Here is a 24,932-nt window from a genome sequence, read left to right as displayed (position 1 = left end):
GACTTCCTTCATATTTTCTTGAATCAACATACATAGAAATGCAATTTTTACTAGACGTATTGCCTTAGAACATATTAATTGTGATTACAATACATTTTTCAAACTTTTTCTATTAAATTTGAGTTTATCTAATTTACAATTTAGTCTCAGAAATCAATTTCCAACTTATAACGAAATGTGTAGACTTTTTTGAGTTAACATATATAAAATTCAACATTTTTATGAACTCTTTCTTTTTGTGTTGGCTTTGTCTTTCTATTTGATTCAAGATAGATGAAATTTGTTAGGATTTGGATTAGTTCTACATGGTCTTTCATCCTTCTTCTATTGTGAAATTTGACTTCCTTCATATTTTCTTGAATCAACGTACATAGAAATGCAATTTTTAGTAGACGTAATGCCTTAGAACATATTATTTGTGATTACAATACATTTTTCAAACTTTTTCAGTTAAAGATGAGTTTATCTAGTTTACAATTTAGTTTCAGAAATTCCGACTTATAACGAAGTGTGTAGACTTTTTTGATTTAACGTATATTAAATTCAACTTTTTTTTGAACTCTTTCTTTTTGTGTTGGCTTGTCTTTCTATTTGATTCAAGATAGATGAAATTTGTTAGGATTTGGATTAGTTCTGCTTGGTCTTTCATCCTTCTTCTATTGTGAAATTTGACTTCCTTCATATTTTCTTGAATCAACGTACATAGAAATGAAATTTTTAGTAGACGTAATGCCTTAGAACATATTATTTGTGATTACAATACATTTTTCAAACTTTTTCAGTTAAAGATGAGTAATCAATTTCCGACTTATAACGAAGTGTGTAGACTTTTTTTGAGTTAACGTATATTAAATTCAACATTTTTATGAACTCTTTCTTTTTGTGTTGGCTTTGTCTTTCTATTTGATTCAAGATAGATGAAATTTGTTAGGATTTGGATTAGTTTTGCATGGTCTTTCATCCTTTTCTATTGTGAAATTTGACTTCCTTCATATTTTCTTGAATCAACGTACATAGAAATGCAATTTTTACTAGACGTATTGCCTTAGAACATATTAATTGTAATTACAATACATTTTTCAAACTTTTTCTGTTAAAGATGAGTTTATCTAGTATACAATTTAGTCTCAGAAATCAATTTCCAAATTATAAGGAAACGTGTAGACTTTTTTGAGTTAACATATATAAAATTCAACATTTTTATGAACTCTTTCTTTTTGTGTTGGCTTTGTCTTTCTATTTGATTCAAGATAGATGAAATTTGTTAGGATTTGGATTAGTTCTACATGGTCTTTCATCCTTCTTCTATTGTGAAATTTGACTTCCTTCATATTTTCATGAATCAACGTACATAGAAATGCAATTTTTACTAGACGTATTGCCTTAGAACATATTAATTGTAATTACAATACATTTTTCAAACTTTTTCTCTTGAAGATGAGTTTATCTAGTTTACAATTTAGTCTCAGAAATCAATTTCCGACTAATAACGAAATGTGTAGACTTTTTTGAGTTAACATATATAAAATTCAACATTTTTATGAACTCTTTCTTTTTGTGTTGGCTTTGTCTTTCTATTTGATTCAAGATAGATGAAATTTGTTAGGATTTGGATTAGTTCTACATGGTCTTTCATCCTTCTTCTATTGTGAAATTTGACTTCCTTCATATTTTCATGAATCAACGTACATAGAAATGCAATTTTTACTAGACGTATTGCCTTAGAACATATTAATTGTAATTACAACACATTTTTCAAAGTTTTCTCTTAAAGATGAGTTTATCTAGTTTACAATTTAGTCTAAGAAATCAATTTCCGACTTATAACGAAATGTGTAGACTTTTTTGAGTTAACATATATAAAATTCAACATTTTTATGAACTCTTTCTTTTTGTGTTGGCTTTGTCTTTCTATTTGATTCAAGATAGATGAAATTTGTTAAGATTTGGATTAGTTCTACATGGTCTTTCATCCTTCTTCTATTGTGAAATTTGACTTCCTTCATATTTTCTTGAATCAACGTACATAGAAATGCAATTTTTAGTAGACGTAATGCCTTAGAACATATTATTTGTGATTACAATACATTTTTCAAACTTTTTCAGTTAAAGATGAGTTTATCTAGTTTACAATTTATTCTCAGAAATTCCGACTTATAACGAAGTGTGTAGACTTTTTTGAGTTAACGTATATTAAATTCAACATTTTTATGAACTCTGTCTTTTTGTGTTGGCTTTGTCTTTCTATTTGATTCAAGATAGATGAAATTTGTTAGGATTTGGATTAGTTCTACATGGTCTTTCATCCTTCTTCTATTGTGAAATTTGACTTCCTTCATATTTTCATGAATCAACGTACATAGAAATGCAATTTTTACTAGACGTATTGCCTTAGAACATATTAATTGTAATTACAACACATTTTTCAAAGTTTTCTCTTAAAGATGAGTTTATCTAGTTTACAATTTAGTCTAAGAAATCAATTTCCGACTTATAACGAAATGTGTAGACTTTTTTGAGTTAACATATATAAAATTCAACATTTTTATGAACTCTTTCTTTTTGTGTTGGCTTTGTCTTTCTATTTGATTCAAGATAGATGAAATTTGTTAGGATTTGGATTAGTTCTGCTTGGTCTTTCATCCTTCTTCTATTGTGAAATTTGACTTCCTTCATATTTTCATGAATCAACGTACATAGAAATGCAATTTTTACTAGACGTATTGCCTTAGAACATATTAATTGTAATTACAATACATTTTTCAAACTTTTTCTGTTAAAGATGAGTTTATCTAGTTTACAATTTAGTCTCAGAAATCAATTTCCAACTTATAACGAAATGTGTAGACTTTTTTGAGTTAACATATATAAAATTCAACATTTTTATGAACTCTTTCTTTTTGTGTTGGCCTTGTCTTCCTATTTGATTCAAGATAGATGAAATTTGTTAGGATTTGGATTAGTTCTACATGGTCTTTCATCCTTCTTCTATTGTGAAATTTGACTTCCTTCATATTTTCTTGAATCAACGTACATAGAAATGCAATTTTTAGTAGACGTAATGTCTTAGAACATATTATTTGTGATTACAATACTTTTTGTAAAACTTTTTCAGATAAAGATGACTTTATCTAGTTTACAATTTAGTCTCAGAAATCAATTTCCGACTTATAACGAAGTGTGTAGACTTTTTTGAGTTAACGTATATAAAGTTCAACATATTTATGAACCTTTATTTTTGTATTGGCTTTGTCTTTCTATCTGATTCAAGATAGATGAAATTTGTTAGGATTTGGATTAGTTCTGCTTGGTCTTTCAACCTTCTTCTATTGTGAAATTTGACTTCGTATTTTCTTGAATCAACGTACATAGAAATGCAATTTTTAGTAGACGTAATGCCTTAGAACATATTATTTGTGATTACAATACATTTTTCAAACTTTTTCAGTTAAAGATGAGTTTATCTAGTTTACAATTTAGTCTCTGAAATTCCGCCTTATAACGAAGTGTGTAGACTTTTTTGAGTTAACGTATATTAAATTCAACATTATTATGAACTCTTTCTTTTTGTGTTGGCTTTGTCTTTCTATTTGATTCAAGATAGATGAAATTTGTTAGGATTTGGATTAGTTTTGCATGGTCTTTCATCCTTTTCTATTGTGAAATTTGACTTCCTTCATATTTTCTTGAATCAACGTACATAGAAATGCAATTTTTACTAGACGTATTGCCTTAGAACATTTTAATTGTAATTACAATACATTTTTCAAACTTTTTCTGTTAAAGATGAGTTTATCTAGTTTACAATTTAGTCTCAGAAATCAATTTCCGACTTATAACGAAATGTGTAGACTTTTTTGAGTTAACATATATAAAATTCAACATTTTTATGAACTCTTTCTTTTTGTGTTGGCTTTGTCTTTCTATTTGATTCAAGATAGATGAAATTTGTTAGGATTTGGATTAGTTCTACATGGTCTTTCATCCTTCTTCTATTGTGAAATTTGACTTCCTTCATATTTTCTTGAATCAACGTACATAGAAATGCAAGTTTTACTAGACGTATTGCCTTAGATCATATTAATTGTAATTACAATACATTTTTCAAACTTTTTCTCTTAAAGATGAGTTTATCTAGTTTATAATTTAGTCTCAGAAATCAATTTCCGACTTATAACGAAATGTGTAGACTTTTTTGAGTTAACATATATAAAATTCAACATTTTTATGAACTCTTTCTTTTTGTGTTGGCTTTGTCTTTCTATTTGATTCAAGATAGATGAAATTTGTTAGGATTTGGATTAGTTCTACATGGTCTTTCATCCTTCTTCTATTGTGAAATTTGACTTCCTTCATATTTTCATGAATCAACGTACATAGAAATGCAATTTTTACTAGATGTATTGCCTTAGAACATATTAATTGTAATTACAATACATTTTTCAAACTTTTTCTGTTAAAGATGAGTTTATCTAGTTTACAATTTAGTCTCAAAAATCAATTTCTGACTTATAACGAAATGTGTAGACTTTTTTGAGTTAATGTAAATAAAATTCAACATTCTTATGAACTCTTTCTTTTTGTGTTGGCTTTATCTTTCTATTTGATTCAAGATAGATGAAATTTGTTAGGATTTGGATTAGTTCTGCTTGGTCTTTCATCCTTCTTCTATTGTGAAATTTGACTTCCTTCATATTTTCTTGAATCAACGTACATAGAAATGCAATTTTTAGTAGACGTAATGCCTTAGAACATATTATTTGTGATTACAATACATTTTTCAAACTTTTTCAGTTAAAGATGAGTTTATCTAGTTTACAATTTATTCTCAGAAATTCCGACTTATAACGAAGTGTGTAGACTTTTTTGAGTTAACGTATATTAAATTCAACATTTTTATGAACTCTGTCTTTTTGTGTTGGCTTTGTCTTTCTATTTGATTCAAGATAGATGAAATTTGTTAGGATTTGGATTAGTTCTACATGGTCATTCATCCTTCTTCTATTGTGAAATTTGACTTCCTTCATATTTTCATGAATCAACGTACATAGAAATGCAATTTTTACTAGACGTATTGCCTTAGAACATATTAATTGTAATTACAACACATTTTTCAAAGTTTTCTCTTAAAGATGAGTTTATCTAGTTTACAATTTAGTCTAAGAAATCAATTTCCGACTTATAATGAAATGTGTAGACTTTTTTGAGTTAACATATATAAAATTCAACATTTTTATGAACTCTTTCTTTTTGTGTTGGCTTTGTCTTTCTATTTGATTCAAGATAGATGAAATTTGTTAGGATTTGGATTAGTTCTACATGGTCTTTCATCCTTCTTCTATTGTGAAATTTGACTTCCTTCATATTTTCATGAATCAACGTACATAGAAATGCAATTTTTACTAGACGTATTGCCTTAGAACATATTAATTGTAATTACAACACATTTTTCAAAGTTTTCTCTTAAAGATGAGTTTATCTAGTTTACAATTTAGTCTAAGAAATCAATTTCCGACTTATAACGAAATGTGTAGACTTTTTTGAGTTAACATATATAAAATTCAACATTTTTATGAACTCTTTCTTTTTGTGTTGGCTTTGTCTTTCTATTTGATTCAAGATAGATGAAATTTGTTAAGATTTGGATTAGTTCTACATGGTCTTTCATCCTTCTTCTATTGTGAAATTTGACTTCCTTCATATTTTCTTGAATCAACGTACATAGAAATGCAATTTTTAGTAGACGTAATGCCTTAGAACATATTATTTGTGATTACAATACATTTTTCAAACTTTTTCAGTTAAAGATGAGTTTATCTAGTTTACAATTTATTCTCAGAAATTCCGACTTATAACGAAGTGTGTAGACTTTTTTGAGTTAACGTATATTAAATTCAACATTTTTATGAACTCTGTCTTTTTGTGTTGGCTTTGTCTTTCTATTTGATTCAAGATAGATGAAATTTGTTAGGATTTGGATTAGTTCTACATGGTCTTTCATCCTTCTTCTATTGTGAAATTTGACTTCCTTCATATTTTCATGAATCAACGTACATAGAAATGCAATTTTTACTAGACGTATTGCCTTAGAACATATTAATTGTAATTACAACACATTTTTCAAAGTTTTCTCTTAAAGATGAGTTTATCTAGTTTACAATTTAGTCTAAGAAATCAATTTCCGACTTATAACGAAATGTGTAGACTTTTTTGAGTTAACATATATAAAATTCAACATTTTTATGAACTCTTTCTTTTTGTGTTGGCTTTGTCTTTCTATTTGATTCAAGATAGATGAAATTTGTTAGGATTTGGATTAGTTCTACATGGTCTTTCATCCTTCTTCTATTGTGAAATTTGACTTCCTTCATATTTTCTTGAATCAACGTACATAGAAATGCAATTTCTAGTAGACGTAATGCCTTAGAACATATTATTTGTGATTACAATACATTTTTCAAACTTTTTCTGTTTAAGAGGAGTTTATCTAGTTTACAATTTAGTCTCAGAAATTCTGACTTATAACGAAGTGTGTAGACTTTTTTGAGTTAACGTATATTAAATTCAACATTTTTATGAACTCTTTCTTTTTGTGTTGGCTTTGTCTTTCTATTTGATTCAAGATAGATGAAATTTGTTAGGATTTGGATTAGTTTTGCATGGTCTTTCATCCTTTTCTATTGTGAAATTTGACTTCCTTCATATTTTCTTGAATCAACGTACATAGAAATGCAATTTTTACTAGACGTATTGCCTTAGAACATATTAATTGTAATTACAATACATTTTTCAAACTTTTTCTGTTAAAGATGAGTTTATCTAGTTTACAATTTAGTCTCAAAAATCAATTTCCGACTTATAACGAAATGTGTAGACTTTTTTGAGTTAACGTATATAAAATTCAACATTCTTATGAACTGTTTCTTTTTGTGTTGGCTTTGTCTTTCTATTTGATTCAAGATAGATGAAATTTGTTAGGATTTGGATTAGTTCTGCTTGGTCTTTCATCCTTCTTCTATTGTGAAATTTGACTTCCTTCATATTTTCTTGAATCAACGTACATAGAAATGCAATTTTTAGTAGACGTAATGCCTTAGAACATATTATTTGTGATTACAATACATTTTTCAAACTTTTTCAGTTAAAGATGAGTAATCAATTTCCGACTTATAACGAAGTGTGTAGACTTTTTTTGAGTTAACGTATATTAAATTCAACATTTTTATGAACTCTTTCTTTTTATGTTGGCTTTGTCTTTCTATTTGATTCAAGATAGATGAAATTTGTTAGGATTTGGATTAGTTTTGCATGGTCTTTCATCCTTTTCTATTGTGAAATTTGACTTCATATTTTCTTGAATCAACGTACATAGAAATGCAATTTTTACTAGACGTATTGCCTTAGAACATATTAATTGTAATTACAATACATTTTTCAAACTTTTTCTGTTAAAGATGAGTTTATCTAGTTTACAATTTAGTCTCAGAAATTCCGACTTATAACGAAGTGTGTAGACTTTTTTGAGTTAACGTAAATTAAATTCAACATTTTTATGAACTCTTTCTTTTTGTGTTGGCTTTTTCTTTCTATTTGATTCAAGATAGATGAAATTTGTTAGGATTTGGATTAGTTTTACATGGTCTTTCATCCTTTTCTATTATGAAATTTGACTTCCTTCATATTTTCTTGAATCAACGTACATAGAAATGCAATTTTTACTAGACGTATTGCCTTAGAACATATTAATTGTAATTACAATACATTTTTCAAACTTTTTCTGTTAAAGATGAGTTTATCTAGTTTACAATTTAGTCTCAGAAATCAATTTCCAACTTATAACGAAATGTGTAGACTTTTTTGAGTTAACATATATAAAATTCAACATTTTTATGAACTCTTTCTTTTTGTGTTGGCTTTGTCTTTCTATTTGATTCAAGATAGATGAAATTTGTTAGGATTTGGATTAGTTCTACATGGTCTTTCATCCTTCTTCTATTGTGAAATTTGACTTCCTTCATATTTTCATGAATCAACGTACATAGAAATGCAATTTTTACTAGACGTATTGCCTTAGAACATATTAATTGTAATTACAATACATTTTTCAAACTTTTTCTCTTAAAGATGAGTTTATCTAGTTTACAATTTAGTCTCAGAAATAAATTTCCGACTTATAACGAAATGTGTAGACTTTTTTGAGTTAACATATATAAAATTCAACATTTTTATGAACTCTTTCTTTTTGTGTTGGCTTTGTCTTTCTATTTGATTCAAGATAGATGAAATTCGTTAGGATTTGGATTAGTTCTACATGGTCTTTCATCCTTCTTCTATTGTGAAATTTGACTTCCTTCATATTTTCTTGAATCAACGTACATAGAAATGCAATTTTTAGTAGACGTAATGCCTTAGAACATATTATTTGTGATTACAATACATTTTTAAAACTTTTTCAGTTAAAGATGAGTTTATCTAGTTTACAATTTAGTCTCAGAAATTCCGACTTATAACGAAGTGTGTAGACTTTTTTGAGTTAACGCATATTAAATTCAACATTTTTATGAACTCTTTCTTTTTGTGTTGGCTTTGTCTTTCTATTTGATTCAAGATAGATGAAATTTGTTAGGATTTGGATTAGTTCTACATGGTCTTTCATCCTTCTTCTATTGTGAAATTTGACTTCCTTCATATTTTCTTGAATCAACGTACATAAAAATGCAATTTTTAGTAGACGTAATGCCTTAGAACATATTATTTGTGATTACAATACATTGTTAAAACTTTTTCAGTTAAAGATGAGTTTATCTAGTTTACAATTTAGTCTCAGAAATTCCGACTTATAACGAAGTGTGTAGACTTTTTTGAGTTAACGCATATTAAATTCAACATTTTTATGAACTCTTTCTTTTTGTGTTGGCTTTGTCTTTCTATTTGATTCAAGATAGATGAAATTTGTTAGGATTTGGATTAGTTTTGCATGGTCTTTCATCCTTTTCTATTGTGAAATTTGACTTCCTTCATATTTTCTTGAATCAACGTACATAGAAATGCAATTTTTACTAGACGTATTGCCTTAGAACATATTAATTGTAATTACAATACATTTTTCAAACTTTTTATGTTAAAGATGAGTCTATCTAGTTTACAATTTAGTCTCAGAAATCAATTTCCGACTTATAACGAAATGTGTAGACTTTTTTGAGTTAACGTATATAAAATTCAACATTTTTATGAACTCTTTATTCTTTTGTTGGCTTTGTCTTTCTATTTGATTCAAGATAGATGAAATTTGTTAGGATTCAGATTAGTTCTGCATGGTCTTTCATGCTTCTTCTATTGTGAAATTTGACTTGCTTCATATTTTCTTGAATCAACGTACATAGAAATGCAATTTTTACTAGACGTATTGCCTTAGAACATATTAATTGTAATTACAATACATTTTTCAAACTTTTTCTGTTAAAGATGAGTCTATCTAGTTTACAATTTAGTCTCAGAAATCAATTTCCGACTTATAACGAAATGTGTAGACTTTTTTGAGTTATCGTATATAAAATTCAACATTTTTATGAACTCTTTCTTTTTGTGTTGGCTTTGTCTCTCTATTTGATTCAAAATAGATGAAATTTGTTAGGATTTGGATTAGTTCTACATGGTATTTCATCCTTCTTATATTGTGAAATTTGACTTCCTTCATATTTTCTTGAATCAACGTACATATAAATGCAATTTTTACTAGACGTATTGCCTTAGAACATATTAATTGTAATTACAATACATTTTTCAAACTTTTTCTGTTAAAGATGAGTTTATCTAGTTTACAATTTAGTCTCAGAAATCAATTTCCGACTTTTAACGAAATGTGAAGACTTTTTTGAGTTAACATATATAAAATTCAACATTTTTATGAACTCTTTCTTTTTGTGTTGGCTTTGTCTTTCTATTTGATTCAAGATAGATGAAATTTGTTAGGATTTGGATTAGTTCTACATGGTCTTTCATCCTTCTTCTATTGTGAAATTTGACTTCCTTCATATTTTCTTGAATCAACGTACATAGAAATGCAATTTTTAGTAGACGTAATGCCTTAGAACATATTATTTGTGATTACAATACATTTTTAAAACTTTTTCAGTTAAAGATGAGTTTATCTAGTTTACAATTTAGTCTCAGAAATTCCGACTTATAACGAAGTGTGTAGACTTTTTTGAGTTAACGTATATTAAATTCAACATTTTTATGAACTCTTTCTTTTTGTGTTGGCTTTGTCTTTCTATTTGATTCAAGATAGATGAAATTTGTTAGGATTTGGATTAGTGTTGCATGGTCTTTCATCCTTTTCTATTGTGAAATTTGACTTCCTTCATATTTTCTTGAATCAACGTACATAGAAATGCAATTTTTACTAGACGTATTGCCTTAGAACATATTAATTGTAATTACAATACATTTTTCAAACTTTTTCTGTTAAAGATGAGTTTATCTAGTTTACAATTTAGTCTCAAAAATCAATTTCCGACTTATAACGAAATGTGTAGACTTTTTTGAGTTAACGTATATAAAATTCAACATTCTTATGAACTCTTTCTTTTTGTGTTGGCTTTGTCTTTCTATCTGATTCAAGATAGATGAAATTTGTTAGGATTTGGATATATTCTGCTTGGTCTTTCATCCTTCTTGTATTGTGAAATTTGACTTCCTTCATATTTTCTTGAATCAACGTACATAGAAATGCAATTTTTAGTAGACGTAATGTCTTAGAACATATTATTTGTGATTACAATACATTTTTCAAACATTTTCAGTTAAAGATGAGTAATCAATTTCCGACTTATAACGAAGTGTGTAGACTTTTTTGAGTTAACGTATATTAAATTCAACATTTTTATGAACTTTTTCTTTTTGTGTTGGTTTTGTCTTTCTATTTGATTCAAAATAGATGAAATTTGTTAGGATTTGGATTAGTTTTGCATGGTCTTTCATCCTTTTCTATTGTGAAATTTGACTTCCATCATATTTTCTTGAATCAACGTACATAGAAATGCAATTTTTACTAGACGTATTACCTTAGAACATATTAATTGTAATTACAATACATTTTTCAAACTTTTTCTGTTAAAGATGAGTTTATCTAGTTTACAATTTAGTCTCAGAAATCAATTTCCGACTTTTAACGAAATGTGTAGACTTTTTTGAGTTAACGTATATAAAATTCAACATTTTTATGAACTCTTTATTTTTGTGTTGGCTTTGTCTTTCTATGTGATTCAAGAGAGATGAAATTTGTTAGGAATTAGATTAATTCTGCTTGGTCTTTCATCCTTCTTTTCAAAACTTTTTTTGTTAAAGATGAGTTTATCTAGTTTACAGATTAGTTTTAGAAATGAATTTCCGAATTATAACGAAGTGTGTAGACTTTTTTGAGTTGACGTATATAAAATTAAACATTTTTATGAACTCTTTCTTTTTGTGTTGGCTTTGTCTTTCTATTTGATTCAAGAGAGATGAAATTTTTTAGGATTTGGATTAGTTTGCATGGTCTTTAATCCTTCTTCTATTGTGAAATTTGCCGACCTTCATATTTTCTTGAATCAACATACATAAAATGCAATTTTTTACTAGACGTAATGCCTTAGAACATATTAGTTGTGATTACAATACATTTTTCAAACTTTTTTTGTTAAAGATGCGTTTATCTAGTTTACAATTTAATTTCAGAAATTAATGTCAGACTTATAACGAAGTGTGTACACTTTTTTGAGTTAACGTATAAAAAAGTCAACATTTTTATGAACTCTTTATTTTTGTGTTGGCTTTATCTTTCTATTTGATTCAAGATAGGTGAAATTTGTTAGGAATTAGATTAATTCTGCTTGGTCTTTCATCCTTGTTTTCAAACTTTTTATGTTAAAGATTAGTTTATCTAGTTTACAGATTAGTCCCAGAAATGAATTTCCGACTTATAACGAAGTGTGTAGACTTTTTTGAGTTAACGTATATAAAATTTAACATTTTTATGAACTCTTTCTTTTTGTGTTGGTTTGTCTGTCTATTTGATTCAAGAAAGATGAAATTTGTTAGGATTTGGATTAGTTTGCATGGTCTTTCATCCTTCTTCTATTGTGAAATTTGCCTACCTTCAAATTTTCTTGTATCAACGTACATAGAAATGCAATTCTTACTAGACGTAATGCCTTAGAACATATTATTTGTGACTACAATACATTTTTCAAACATTTTATGTTAAAGATGAGTTTATCTAGTTTACAATTTAGTTTCAGAAATCAATTTCAGACTTATAACAAAGTGTGTACACTTTTTTGAGTTAACATATAAAAAATTCAACATTTTTATGAACTCTTTATTTTTGTGTTGGCTTTGACTTTTTATTTGATTCAAGATAGGTGAATTTTATTAGGAATTAGATTGATTCTGCTTGGTCTTTCATCCTTCTTTTCAAACTTTTTCTGTTAAAGAGGAGTTTATCTAGTTTACAGAGTAGTCTCAGAAATGAATTTCCGACTTATAACGAAGTGTGTAGAGTTTTTTGAGTTAACGTATATAAAATGTAACATTTTTATGAACTCTTTCTTTTTGTGTTGGCTTTCTCTTTCTATTTGATTCAAGATAGATGAAATTTGTTAGGATTTAGATTAGTTTGCATGGTCTTTCATCCTTCTTCTATTGTGAAATTAGCCTAACTTTATATTTGCATGGATTCTACTACTCCTTGGTTTGTAATTGGAGATTTTAACTGTGTTCTTCGCAATGATGAGAAGAAGGGTGGTAGAGATGTTCTTACTTCTAGTATTAATGAATTCAGTGACTGGACGGAAGAGAATGGTGTTTTTGAGGCAGATTCATTGGGTTCTAAGTTCACTTGGACTAATGGCCAATCGGGGGTGAGAAGAATTATTAGCAAGTTGGATCGTGCTATTATTAATGAACCTTGGTTAACTAAATTTTCGAATTGGCGGTGTAAATCTCTTCCTAGGGAAGTTTCCGATCATTCGACTCTTATTGGTTATCCTTTTGGTTCTTCTAGGCCGAGACGTGCTCCTTTCAGAATTCAGAAAATGTGGTTTACGCATCTTGATTTTTTGAGAATGGTTGAGACTTCTTGGAATGCTCCGGTGTATGGTAATCCGGATTTTATTTTTCCTTTCAAGCTGAAGAGATTGAAGGTAGCTATGAAGGTGTGGAATCAACAGGTGTTTGGTAATGTGAATGCAAGACTCAAACAGGCTCAATTGAAGTTTGAAGTGGCTAGTAGGAATTCGCATGAGGACCCTTTTGACATTTCTAAGCAGAATGAGGTGAAGGATGCGCTTGTGGCTGTTCAGGAGGTGCGTATGCAGCAGCATATTATGTTGAAACAAAAATCTCGCAACAAATGGATCTTGGAGGGTTCTAGCAATACTTCATATTTCCATAGTACTATTAATACTCGTAGAAGTGTCAATACAATTTTGGAGTTGGTGACAGATGATGGGTCCCTTATCATTGATCCGGACCAATTAAGAGACCATGTTGTTTCTTATTATGAGAGTATATTTAATGGAGTAGATACGCAGATTGAGGATAGGTTGTTTGAGTATGAACATAATTCTATTTCTCTCGAGGAAAGACATATGTTGGATATTATTCCTTCTTTGGAGGAAATTAAGGTGGCGGTGTTTGATTTGGGTGCGGATAGTGCTCCAGGTCCGGGTGGTTTCTCGGGGTGTTTTTATAGACATTGTTGGGATTTAATTCATCAAGACCTAGCTAAGGCTATTATTTTTTGCTGGAACAACAAAACTATTCCTAATGGGGCTAATTCTAGTCTCATTCTTTTGCTTGCTAAGGTAAGAGGTGCGGATAGCCTGAAGAAATATAGACCAATTGGTCTAAGAAATTTTTTCTTCAAAATTTTTACCAAAGTTTTAGCAACCAGACTTGGAAAAGTCTTAGATAATTTGGTTTCGGAGGAACAAGTGGCTTTTATGAAGGGGAGAAATATTCATGAAAATATTAGTTTGGCGTCTGAATTGGTTAATGAGCTGCACTAAAGAAAGGATGGCAACTTAGGTCTCAAACTTGATATTTCTCAAGCTTTTGATACAGTAAGTTGGACTTTTGTCTTGGAGGTGTTTCGTAGACATGGTTTCTCAGAGGATTGGTGTACTTGGATTCACAATATTCTGAAGTCTGCCAGGATTTCTATTCTTCTTAATGGGAGTCCGGAGGGTTTTTTCAAGATTAATAGAGGTTTGCGTCAAGGGGATCCGCTTTATCCTCTTATCTTTGTTTTGATAGAGGATGTTCTAAGTAGGAACATTACTAAACTCTTTCAAAACAAGAGTATGACTCATATGGTGAAGCGTAATGGTATTGCTCCAACTCATTTATTTTTTGCTGATGATATTATGATCTTTTGCAAGGGTAATATGATGAGTCTAATTAACTTAGTGAAGCTCCTGGGTGATTATCAACAAGCTTCTGGTCAGCGAGTTTGCAGGGAGAAGAGCAAAATTTATTTTGGAGGTGGGTCTTTGCATAGGAGACAGTCTATTGTAGACTTCTTAGGCATGGGAACCATTTAGCAATGGAAATTTTTTCTCTTTTTAAAAAGAGTTGGGGAATCATTTTTTTCATTTTTTTTGATTGTGTTTTTGATTGTTTTTTGATTATTTTTTTATTATTTATTTTATTTTATTTTATTTTATTTATTTTTTTTTGATTTTTTTTTTGACCACGAAACTAAAGTGGAAAACTTTTTTTCTCTCTCTTGGCTCTGAGGCGATTTTTCCTTAGTTTTTAGGGTTTACAAACTTTTCAAAAATTTCTGGCGCTCAATACTATAATCATCCTTGGTGATTACGATGGGAGAAAAATCTGTGGGTGATTCTAATCATCCAAAGTTCACGTTTGCTGAATTGGTGATGGGAAAACATAACAAAAAACAAGTTTCAACAGCTGTTGATATAAGCTCTTTACCAAACCCTACTACCAGAGATGGAAAACCGGCAATTGTTATTCCTCAGGATTATTATGAAGAAGGCTGTCAAATATGGAGATTTAGCCTTATTGGAAGATTAGATCTCAAAGGTGTGAAGCTCATTGATGTCAAAAAAAATCTGGAACACCAATGGGGTTTGGGAGATGCTAGGGTTCAGTTTATCCATATGAACCGTGGTTTCTTCATTATAAAACTGTTAACTCAAGAAGACAAAGACAAAGTTTTCAAGGCTGGTAACAAAGAACCATGGATTGTTAATGATCAGCCTCTTCGTTTGATTGAATGGTATCCAGGTTTTGACGCAGACAAGCAATGTACTTCTCATTCAACGGTTTGGGTGAAGTTTCCTAGCCTTCCTGTGGAGATGTGGGTAGAAAAAACTCTTTTAGCTTTAGGGAAATCTCTTGGAAAACCCATTGTGGTAGATAAGAGAACCCTAAATCATGAATATGGTCATTATGCATCTGTTTTGATTGATATAGATTTTTCTAAACATGATACTGATTCAGTTTATGTTGAAGTTGATGGACGTCATTTTCTGCAACCTATTGAAATTCTAAAACAACCTACGTTTTGCTCCAAGTTCAAGATTGTTGGGCACTTAGATAAAGAGTGTAGGAAGAAGCATGCAGTTAATGCATTACATGCTGTCCATGCACGTACAGATGTTCAAAAAACTGCTGGTAACTCATCACAACAGCTGGGTGGTATTTCTTCTCTACAGTTAGATAGAACTTTAGAGTTGCGAAGTTCTTCAGCAAACCAAGCAACACAGCAGAAAGAATCGCATCAGGCTCAGCAACCTCAAACTCTTGTTATTCATCAAGGGGAGAATAATGGTACATGGCACACTATAAATCATAAGAAGAATGGTAAGAAGAATAAGAAAGTAGATACAGATACTCGTGTGCAAGTTGAAGTGGTGAGGATTGGAACTGCTGATTATGAACAACAACTTCAGGAAGAGCTGATCAGGTCTGAAGCTGCAATGCGCAATGCTTCAGCTATGGCGGAGAAGGCTGTTGTTGCGCATTCAGTTTTAGTTAGTAAGGGAAAGTCGTTGAGTACTGTTGCCTCAAATACTAAGCCTGGTGGGAATGTTGAATTGGCTAGAACTAGACTTCCTAATCCGGGTAGGATTCCTGTTTCGGATGCTATATATACTCCTGTTTGTGAAGTTGTGGAGGAGAGTTCTGAATACGTCTCTTCAAATAAGTTTAATATCTTGGACAGTACTCTTGTGGGTGAAACAACAAGTGTACATGAGCTTGGGCATATTGATGAAGTTGCACGTAAGGCTAAGCATCAACAGCTTATGGCTTTTCATGCTAGACTAGACACTTTGAGGGATGTTGAAGCTTTATCCGACTTAGATGAGGAATCAAAGCTAGGAGTTCGAGCAAGAAAAGGTTCTTCTCCAAGATTAAAATCCTCCTCAAATACTTCTGAAGTACATCTAAGCAATAATCAAAACCTTATTGTTTAAATGCGGGTGTTGTTTTGGAATATCAATGGAGTTGCACGTGATGTAGCTCAAGATAAACTAAAGGAGTTGATTAGAGAGTTTAAACCAGACATTTTTGGTATTGCTGAACCAAAAGTTCCCTGTTCTGCTGGGTTCAGATATGGTTTGCTAAGAGAAGGTTATTCTTCTCATGTTATTAATAATGCTTCTTCTTCTACTATTGCTAATATTTGAGTTTGTTATTCAAATACTCTAAATCTTTCAATTGTTAATGTCAGTAAGCAGGAAATAACGGTTGAGGTGGATGGTGTACATGTTTTTTTTATCCATGCTAGCTATATTCAGGTTACCAGGAGGAGTCTTTGGCAGCAACTTGTTAGTTCTGGTGATGGTATTCCTTGGTTAGTCATTGGGGATTTTAACTGTATTCTTCGTTTGGATGAGAAGAAGGGTGGTCGTGAACCTAGAACCTCAGCTATTAATGAGATTTCAGATTGGTTGGATGACAACAATCTCTTTGAAGCTGATGCTTTGGGAAGTAAGTTCACTTGGACGAATAGACAATCAGGTATGATTAGAATTGTTAGTAAACTTGATCGTACTATTATTAATGCGGCTTGGCTTGAGAAATTTGAGAATTGGCGGTGTAAAGCTCTTCCTAAGGAAGTTTCTGACCATTCTACTCTTTTGGGTTTTCCTTTTGCTGTTCCAAGACCCAAAAGAGCTCCTTTTCGAGTTCAAAAGATGTGGTTCTTACATTCTGATTTCCTTCGTACGGTTAGAGATAGTTGGAGTATGCCTATTTCTGGGTCTCTTGATTTTATTTTCACACAAAAATTAAAGAGACTAAAAGGAGTTATCAAGGAATGGAATCTTCGTGTTTTTGGTAATGTGCATTCTAAGTTAAAGCAGGATCAGTTGAGGTTTGAGGCAGCTGCTCTTCTGTCTGATGAAAACCCGGATGACATTATGAAGGATGCTATGGCTAAGCTTAATGATACTCGTGCTCAGTTGAATACTATGCTTAAGCAGAAATCTAGAAATAAGTGGCTTGTGGAGGGTTCAAGTAACACTAATTTCTTTCATAATAGCATTAGAATTCGTAGAAGTTCTAACACTATCTCTGAACTTGTTGACAGTGCTGGCAATACTTTTTCTGATTATGAGCAGCTTAGAAATCATGTTGTGTACTATTATGAGGACAAGTTTAATGGGCCGGAGTTGGAGATTGATCCTATTTTATTTGATTATGATCATATTAGCATCTCGGAGGAGGAAAGTTTACCCATGGACAGAATTCCATCTTCTGAGGAGATTAAACAAGCAGTTTTTGATCTAGGGGAAGACAGTGCTCCAGGGCCGGATGGGTTTTCTGGATGTTTCTATAGACACTGCTGGGATATTATTCAAGATGACTTATTAAGAGCCGTTATTTATTGCTGGAATTCTGGTCATATCCCAAATGGAGTAAATTCTAGCCTAATTGTCTTGATTCCCAAGGTAAGAGGTGCTAATTCTCTTCGTAACTTTCGTCCTATTGGTCTCAGTAATTTTTCTTCAAAATCTTTACTAAGATCTTAGCTACTAGACTTGGGAGCGTTTTAGATAAACTTGTTTCTGAAGAACAGGTGGCTTTCATAAAAGGGCGTAACATCCATGAAAACATTAGTCTTGCTTCTGAATTGATTAATGAGCTTCATATCAATCGTAAGGATGGTAATTTGGGCCTTAAGCTTGATATCACACAAGCTTTTGACACGGTCAGTTGGTCTTTTGTCTTGGAGGTTTTTCGTAGGTATGGTTTCTCGGAGCATTGGTGCACTTGGATTTCTCATATCTTCAATTCTGCTAGAATCTCTATTCTCTTGAATGGCAGTCCGGAGGGTTTTTTCAAGATAAATAGAGGTTTACGTCAGGGAGATCCTATTTCTCCCTTGATCTTTGTTTTGATGGAGGATGTCCTTAGCAGAAATATGACAAAGCTTTTTGCAGAGAAGAGGATGTCTTACATGGTAACTAGAGGTGGTATTTCTCCTACCCATCTCTTTTTTGCTGATGATATTATGATTTTCTGTAAAGGAAATTTGCGAAGCATTAATAATCTGGTGGATCTGTTGGGTAAGTATGAGTGTGCTTCGGGTCAATCAGTTTGTCGCCAAAAGAGTAAAATTTATTATGGTGGTGGTTCGTTGAGTAGACGTAATTATCTTGTTGATTATTTGGGTATGAGTGTAGCTACTTTCCCTGATCGTTATTTGGGTGTTCAAATAATGCCTGGTGCTGTGAGGTATCATCATATTGCTAATGTGGTTGAGAAGATTAAAACCCATCTTGCTGGTTGGAAGGGTTTTCTTTTATCTTTTCATGACCGTATTGTGCTTGTTAAATCTGTTATTTCGAGTTATTCCATCCATAATATGGCTATTTATAAGTGGCCTAGCAAGTTCATTGTGCAATATGAGCATGCAATTAGGAATTTTATTTGGTCTGGTGACTCTAATGTCAGTCGTGCTGTTGTGGTGGCGTATGATAAAATCTGTTGCCCTTTTGAGGAGGGGGGTTTGGGTTTATCTCGTATGGCTACTATGAATTTTGCAATGTTGATGAAGTTATGGTGGAAGATCAGTACTTCTAAGAAGAATTGGGCAGGTTATCTTAAGGTTAAGTTTTTTAGTCGAAGAGGCTACATTAAGACTTATGGGGTGAAGTCTACCATTCTTCCAGGCATTAGAAGGGTTTATAAATATGTGGAGGCTAACACTAAAGTTCTTCTTGGTGATGGCAGGTCTACTTCTCTCTATTATGATGTTTGGTATGGAGAAAAATGTTTTGCAGAGATATTAGATGATTTTACTCTTGACAGATTGGTTTTGGTGAGTGATTGTTATAGGGATAACCAATGGGTTTTTCCTGAAAATCACTTGAACCGTTTACTCGCGGCTGGTGTGGATATGCATAATCTTCCTTTTCCAAATGGGGGTGAAGATAAGAGAGTTTGGATGCCAAACTTTTCAGGTGATTTTTCGGTAAGTTCTGCCAAGGAACTTATTCGTCAGAAACATGATAGCTTCAATGCAGCGTCTATGCTGTGGAGGAAGGAAATTCACCCTAAACTTGCGGCTCAAAACTGGAAATTCATTTGTGGTGCCTGTGCTACTTTGGATATCATTCAATCTAGGTTCAAAATTCATTTGACTAACAAGTGTGTTCTGTGTGAAACTGAGGAAGAATCTCTAGAACATATTCTTTTTCATTGTTCTTTTGCAGCTCGTGCGTGGTCTTGGATTTCTGGTATCTTTGGTATGACAGCAAACTTCAACATTGTGGCTTCTTTCAAGGCAACTAAGGGAAGAAGTGCAATTGTCCGTGACTTGTGGATGGTGGTGAACTTAGTAATCAGGTCAGAACTATGGGCTATGCGCAATAAATGCATCTTTGAGAAACAGAAACCGAGCTGGGGCCTTTTTTCTAAAAGAGTGCTGAAGCTAATACAAGAATATTCAGTCCGTCTAAAAGGGTTTATGCGCAACAGTGTGGAAGATATGGTGTTGTTGGATTACTTCCGTGTGGTTCATAGAAGTGTTAGACATCAGCAGCCTATTGAAGTGTTATGGCAGCCTCCGGAACTTAATGAGATTCTAATTTGTTGTGATGGAGCAGCGCGTGGGAATCCAGGCATTGCGGGAGCAGGGGTGGTGGAAAGAGACTCTAGCTGTGCAGTTCTTGGTGCTTTTAGTATTGGTCTTGGAGTTACTAAAACTATTTGGCGGAACTCTATGCAATTATAATTGGTATGGAATGGGCAATGCAATGGAATTATGATCGTATTTGTGTGCAATCTGATTCCTATGGAGTAGTTCAAGCTTTACAAAGTTCTTCTATTCCTTGGTTTGCAAGAGCAAGATGGGAGAGGTTATGCAATCATTATATTTCTATAAGGATAATTCACACTTACAGAGAGGCAAATTTTTCAGTAGATAAGATGGCTAAGAATGGTTGTTATCTTGATAATGAAGTGGGAATTCAGTATGAAGGAAGACCTGATTTTTTAATTTCCGTTGAAAACCCTAATGTTTCCTATTTTCGTTTCAAGTAGTGTTACAAGTTTTTGGGGTTGATGTAACCTCTTTTCTTGTAATCTACTTTTTGTAAATTTTGTTATCTATTAATACAATTTTTGACTTATCAAAAAATAAAATTAGGCGTGGGAGTGACTTATTTCCCGGATAGATATTTGGGGGTTAAGGTGATGCCTGGAGTGGTGAAGTATAGCCATATTAGTAACGTGGTGGATAATCTGAAGGACCAGCTTTCGGTTTACAAAGGTAAGATGCTTTCCTTTCAGGATCGTGTGGTACTTGTTAAAACTGTCCTTTAAAGTTATGCGATTCATAACATGGCTGTGTATAAATGGCCTGTTAAATTTGTTAAACAATGTGTACGTGTGATTCGTAATTTCCTTTGGTCGGGAGATTCAAACTTGGCTAGAGCTTTCGTGGTTGGTTATGACAAGATCTGCAGTCCGGTGCGGGAAGGGGGTCTTGGGCTTACTATCCTAAGCAACATGAACAAGGCACTGATTATGAAGTTGTGGTGGAGTATTAAAGCTTCTACGAAGAAATGGGCTAGATTTATGGAATCGAAATTCACTTGTAGAGATGGTCGGCTGAAGTTTGCTGGAGTTAAATCTTTAATTCTTCCTGGGATTCGTTGGGTGCACACTGAAGTTATGCGCAATACTAAATCTTTAATTGGTGACGGTAGAGCAACTTCACTATTTTATGATGTATGGTATGGGTCTGAAAATTTGGCAGATGTTTTGCAACAACCTGACCTTCACATAAATGCAAGGGTTAGTGATATCATTGTGCAGGATCAATGGCAGATGGAAGGAGTTCATATGCACGACATCGCCATTTTCAAGATAGGGTTGTGCTTGTTAAGAATGTTCTTTCGAGTTATTCCATTGATAACATGGTTGTGTACAAATGGCCGGTAAATTTCACTCTTCAATGTGAGCGTGTGATTCGTAATTTTCTGTGGTCGGGTGATTCTAATCTTACTAGAGCTTTTGTAGTTGGTTTTGATAAGATTTGTAGTCCTTTAAAGGAAGGTGGTCTTGGGATCACTAGCCTAAGGACTATGAATAAAGCTTTACTGATGAAATTGTGGTGGTCTATAAAATCTTCTCGTAAGAGGTGGGCTCGGTTTTTGGAAGCCAAATTCACTTGTAGGGATAGTCGTATTAAGATGGCGGGGTGAAATCTTCTATTCTTCCTGGTCTTCGTTGGGTGCATAAGGAGATGGTGAATAACAGGAAATGTTTTATTGGTGACGGTAGGGATACTTCTTTATTCTTTGATATTTGGTATGGAAATACAACCTTAGCTAGTGTTTTAAATCGCACAGATTTAGACAGATCAGCTCGTGTTTGTGATATTATTGTGCAAGGTGATTGGCAGATTCAAGGAGTTCATTCACAGCTCCTTTTAAGTGCTGGTGTGGTTCAACATGATTTACCAAAAATTCATATGGGAGTGGATAGGCGTATTTGGATGCCTGATTTACAAGGTAAATTTTCTGTCAAGGCAGCTAGGGAGTTGATTAGGAAGAAATACCCTATTTTGAGGGAGGCGGGGTTGTTATGGAAGAGGGTGGTGCATCCTTCTTTGGCGGCTCAGAACTGGAAGTTTATTCGTGGTGCGTGTGCAACTCTTGATAAGGTACGTAGCAGATTTAAAATTCAGCTTGCATCTAAATGTAGTGTGTGTCAGATTGAGGAGGAATCTCTCCAACATATTCTTTGGAGCTGTAATTTTGCGCGTCAAGCTTGGGAGTGGATTGAAGGTATTTTCAAAATTAAACCTCATTATGATATTATTACTTCTTACCAAGAGGCAAAAAATCATAGTGGTATTGTTAAGGATTTGTGGTTGGTAGTGAATTTGGTTGTGCGTTCAGAATTATGGTTCACTAGAAACAAAAAAGTGTATGAAAAGAAGAACCCTTGTTGGTATTTATTTCAAAAACGTGTTTTTAGTTTGATGCAAGATTATTCAGTTCGTATGAAGAGTTATATGCATAATTCTTTGGATGACTTGAGAATTCTGGAGTTTTTTAGAGTTCGGCATAGAAAGGTGAAGTTTACTGATCCTAAGGAGTGTTGTTGGATTCCTCCTAAGGATAATGAATTGATTTTGTGCACGGATGGCGCCTCAAGAGGTAATACAGGGGTGGCGGGAGCTGGTGTTGTTGCAAGGAATGCAAATTGTGAAGTGGTTGGTGCAATGTGTATTGGCTTGGGAGTTACTTCTAATTATTTGGCTGAATTGTATGGTATTATTGTGGGTTTGGAGTGGGCAGTTCAGTGGGGGTATGCTTGCATTGTTATTAGATCAGATTCTACAAGTGTGTTGAAGGCTTTGGCAGAAGATAACGTTCCTCGGTTTGCTAGGCAAAGAAGGATGGAAGTTAAAGGTTTATATGGTTCAATTCGTTTTGAACATTCTTTTAGAGAGGCAAATTTTGCAGCTGATGCCATGGAAAAACGTGGTTGTTTATTAGAGGATGGGGTTGGTTTTCACTTTGAAGGTCGACCAGTTTTCTTAAGTTCAATTGAGTTTCCAAATGTAATTTATTATCGTTTTAAATAGGTTTTAGGAGTTTTTTAGGGGTCACTTTGTCCCCTTTTCTCCTTCACCTATCTTGTAAATATCTTTTTTTTCAATATATTTTCTTGACTTAGCAAAAAAAAAAAATGCACGACATCGCCAAGGAGGCACACAGGCAGTGATAGGAAGATATGGATGCCGGATCTTAAAGGTTTATTCTCTGTTAAGTCTTAAGGGAGCTGGTGAGGATGAGATATCCGGTGCTGGAGGAAGCAAATCTGTTATGGAAGAGTGTTGTGCACCCTTCTTTAGCAGCGCAAAATTGGAAGTTTGTCAGGGGAGCTTGTGCAACTCTGGGTAAAGTAAAGAGCAGGTTCAAGATAGCTCTTCCGTCGAGGTGCAGTGTGTGCCAGATTGAGGAGGAGTCTTTGGAACATGTTCTTTGGACCTGTAGTGCTGCGAATCGGGCTTGGCAATGGCTAGAAGGTATTTTCCATATTATTCCTCATTATAACTTGCTTGCTGCTAACAAGGAAGTGAAAGGGCGTAGTAGAATGGTTAAAGACCTGTGGTAAGTCTCAATCTTGGTGATGCGTTCGGAGCTGTGGTACCAAAGGAATAAGATGGTCTATGAAAAGAAGAAGCCTTGCTGGACTTTCTTCAAAAAAAGTGTGTTTAACCTCATTCATGAGTACTCGGCTAGAATGACAGGATGTATGTTCAACAAGGTAGAAGATCTTGAGATTATGAATTTTTTCAGAGTTAAATGTCGTTGGGTGAAGATGTTAGAGCCTGTTGAGTGTTTTTGGCAACCTCCTATGCACAATCAGCTCTTGCTGTGCTGTAACGGTGCCTCTAGAGGCAATCCATGGGTGGCAGGAGCTGGTGTGGTGGCGAGAAATTCTGCTTGTGAAGTGGTTGGGGCGATGTGTGTCGGTCTTGGAATTATTTCCAATTATATGGCGGAGTTGTATAGCATTCTGATTGGTTTAGAATGGGCAGTTCAATGGGGATACCGGGATGTTCTAGTGCGGACTGATTCATCAAGTGTCATAACAGCTTTGGAAGGGGATTCTATTCCTTGGTTTGCTAGACAGAGATGGTATGATGTAAATGGCATGTTTGATTCTATAAATTTTGTGCACAAGTACCGTGAAGCCAATTTCGCAGCTGACAAGATGGCGAAGACTGGTTTCTTTTTAGATAATGGAGTGAGACTCACTTTTGTTGGTCGTCCTGATTTGTAAACTCAATAGAGTTCCCATATGTTTCCTATTTTCGATTGAAATAGTATTTTGAGTTTTCGGGGTTGCTGTGGCCTCTTTTCTCATGTACTATCTTGTAAATAACTCTTTTCTTTAATTTATTTTTTTGACTTATCAAAAAAAAAATCATATTTTCTTTAATCAACGTACATAGAAATGTAATTTTTACTAGACGTAATGCCTTAGAACATATTATTTGTGATTACAATATATTTTTCAAACTTTTTCTGTTAAAGATGAGTTTATCTAGTTTACAATTTAGTCTCAGAAATCAACTTCTGACTTATAACAAAGAGTGTAGACTTTTTTGAGTTAACGTATAAAAAGTTCAACATTTTTATGAACTCTTTATTTTTGTATTGGATTTGTCTTACAATTATATTCAAATAGATGAAGTTTGTTAGAATTTGGATTAGTTCTGGCTGGTCTTTCATCCTTCTTATATTGTGAAATTTGACTTCCTTCATATTTTCTTGAATCAACGTACATAGACATGCAATTTTTACTAGACGTATTGCCTTAAAACATATTAATTGTAATTACAATACATTTGTCAAACCGTTTCTGTTAAAGATGAGTTTAACTAGTTT

At 32.6% G+C, this 24,932-nt stretch overlaps 2 protein-coding genes across 2 annotated transcripts; both read left to right on the top strand.

Annotated features, from left to right (window-relative positions):
* Window positions 1-12,713: 12,713 nt before the first annotated feature.
* LOC113343177 lies at window positions 12,714-14,585 on the top strand. The gene is made up of 3 exons (XM_026587460.1): window positions 12,714-12,922; window positions 13,046-13,847; window positions 14,424-14,585. Exons 1-3 carry the CDS (start codon window positions 12,714-12,716, stop codon window positions 14,583-14,585), a joined length of 1,173 nt encoding a protein of 390 aa, XP_026443245.1.
* A 1,902-nt stretch (window positions 14,586-16,487) lies between these two features.
* On the top strand, window positions 16,488-20,254 carry LOC113343176. The gene is made up of 5 exons (XM_026587459.1): window positions 16,488-16,658; window positions 16,812-17,048; window positions 17,310-17,966; window positions 18,095-18,753; window positions 18,973-20,254. The coding sequence occupies exons 1-5, from the start codon at window positions 16,488-16,490 to the stop codon at window positions 20,252-20,254; spliced, it is 3,006 nt and encodes a 1,001-aa protein (XP_026443244.1).
* Window positions 20,255-24,932: the final 4,678 nt, after the last annotated feature.

The sequence above is a fragment of the Papaver somniferum genome, unplaced genomic scaffold (genome assembly GCF_003573695.1).
Source record: "Papaver somniferum cultivar HN1 unplaced genomic scaffold, ASM357369v1 unplaced-scaffold_56, whole genome shotgun sequence".
In the NCBI taxonomy this organism is placed as follows: domain Eukaryota; kingdom Viridiplantae; phylum Streptophyta; class Magnoliopsida; order Ranunculales; family Papaveraceae; genus Papaver; species Papaver somniferum.
This window is presented reverse-complemented; position numbering and strand designations above follow the sequence as displayed.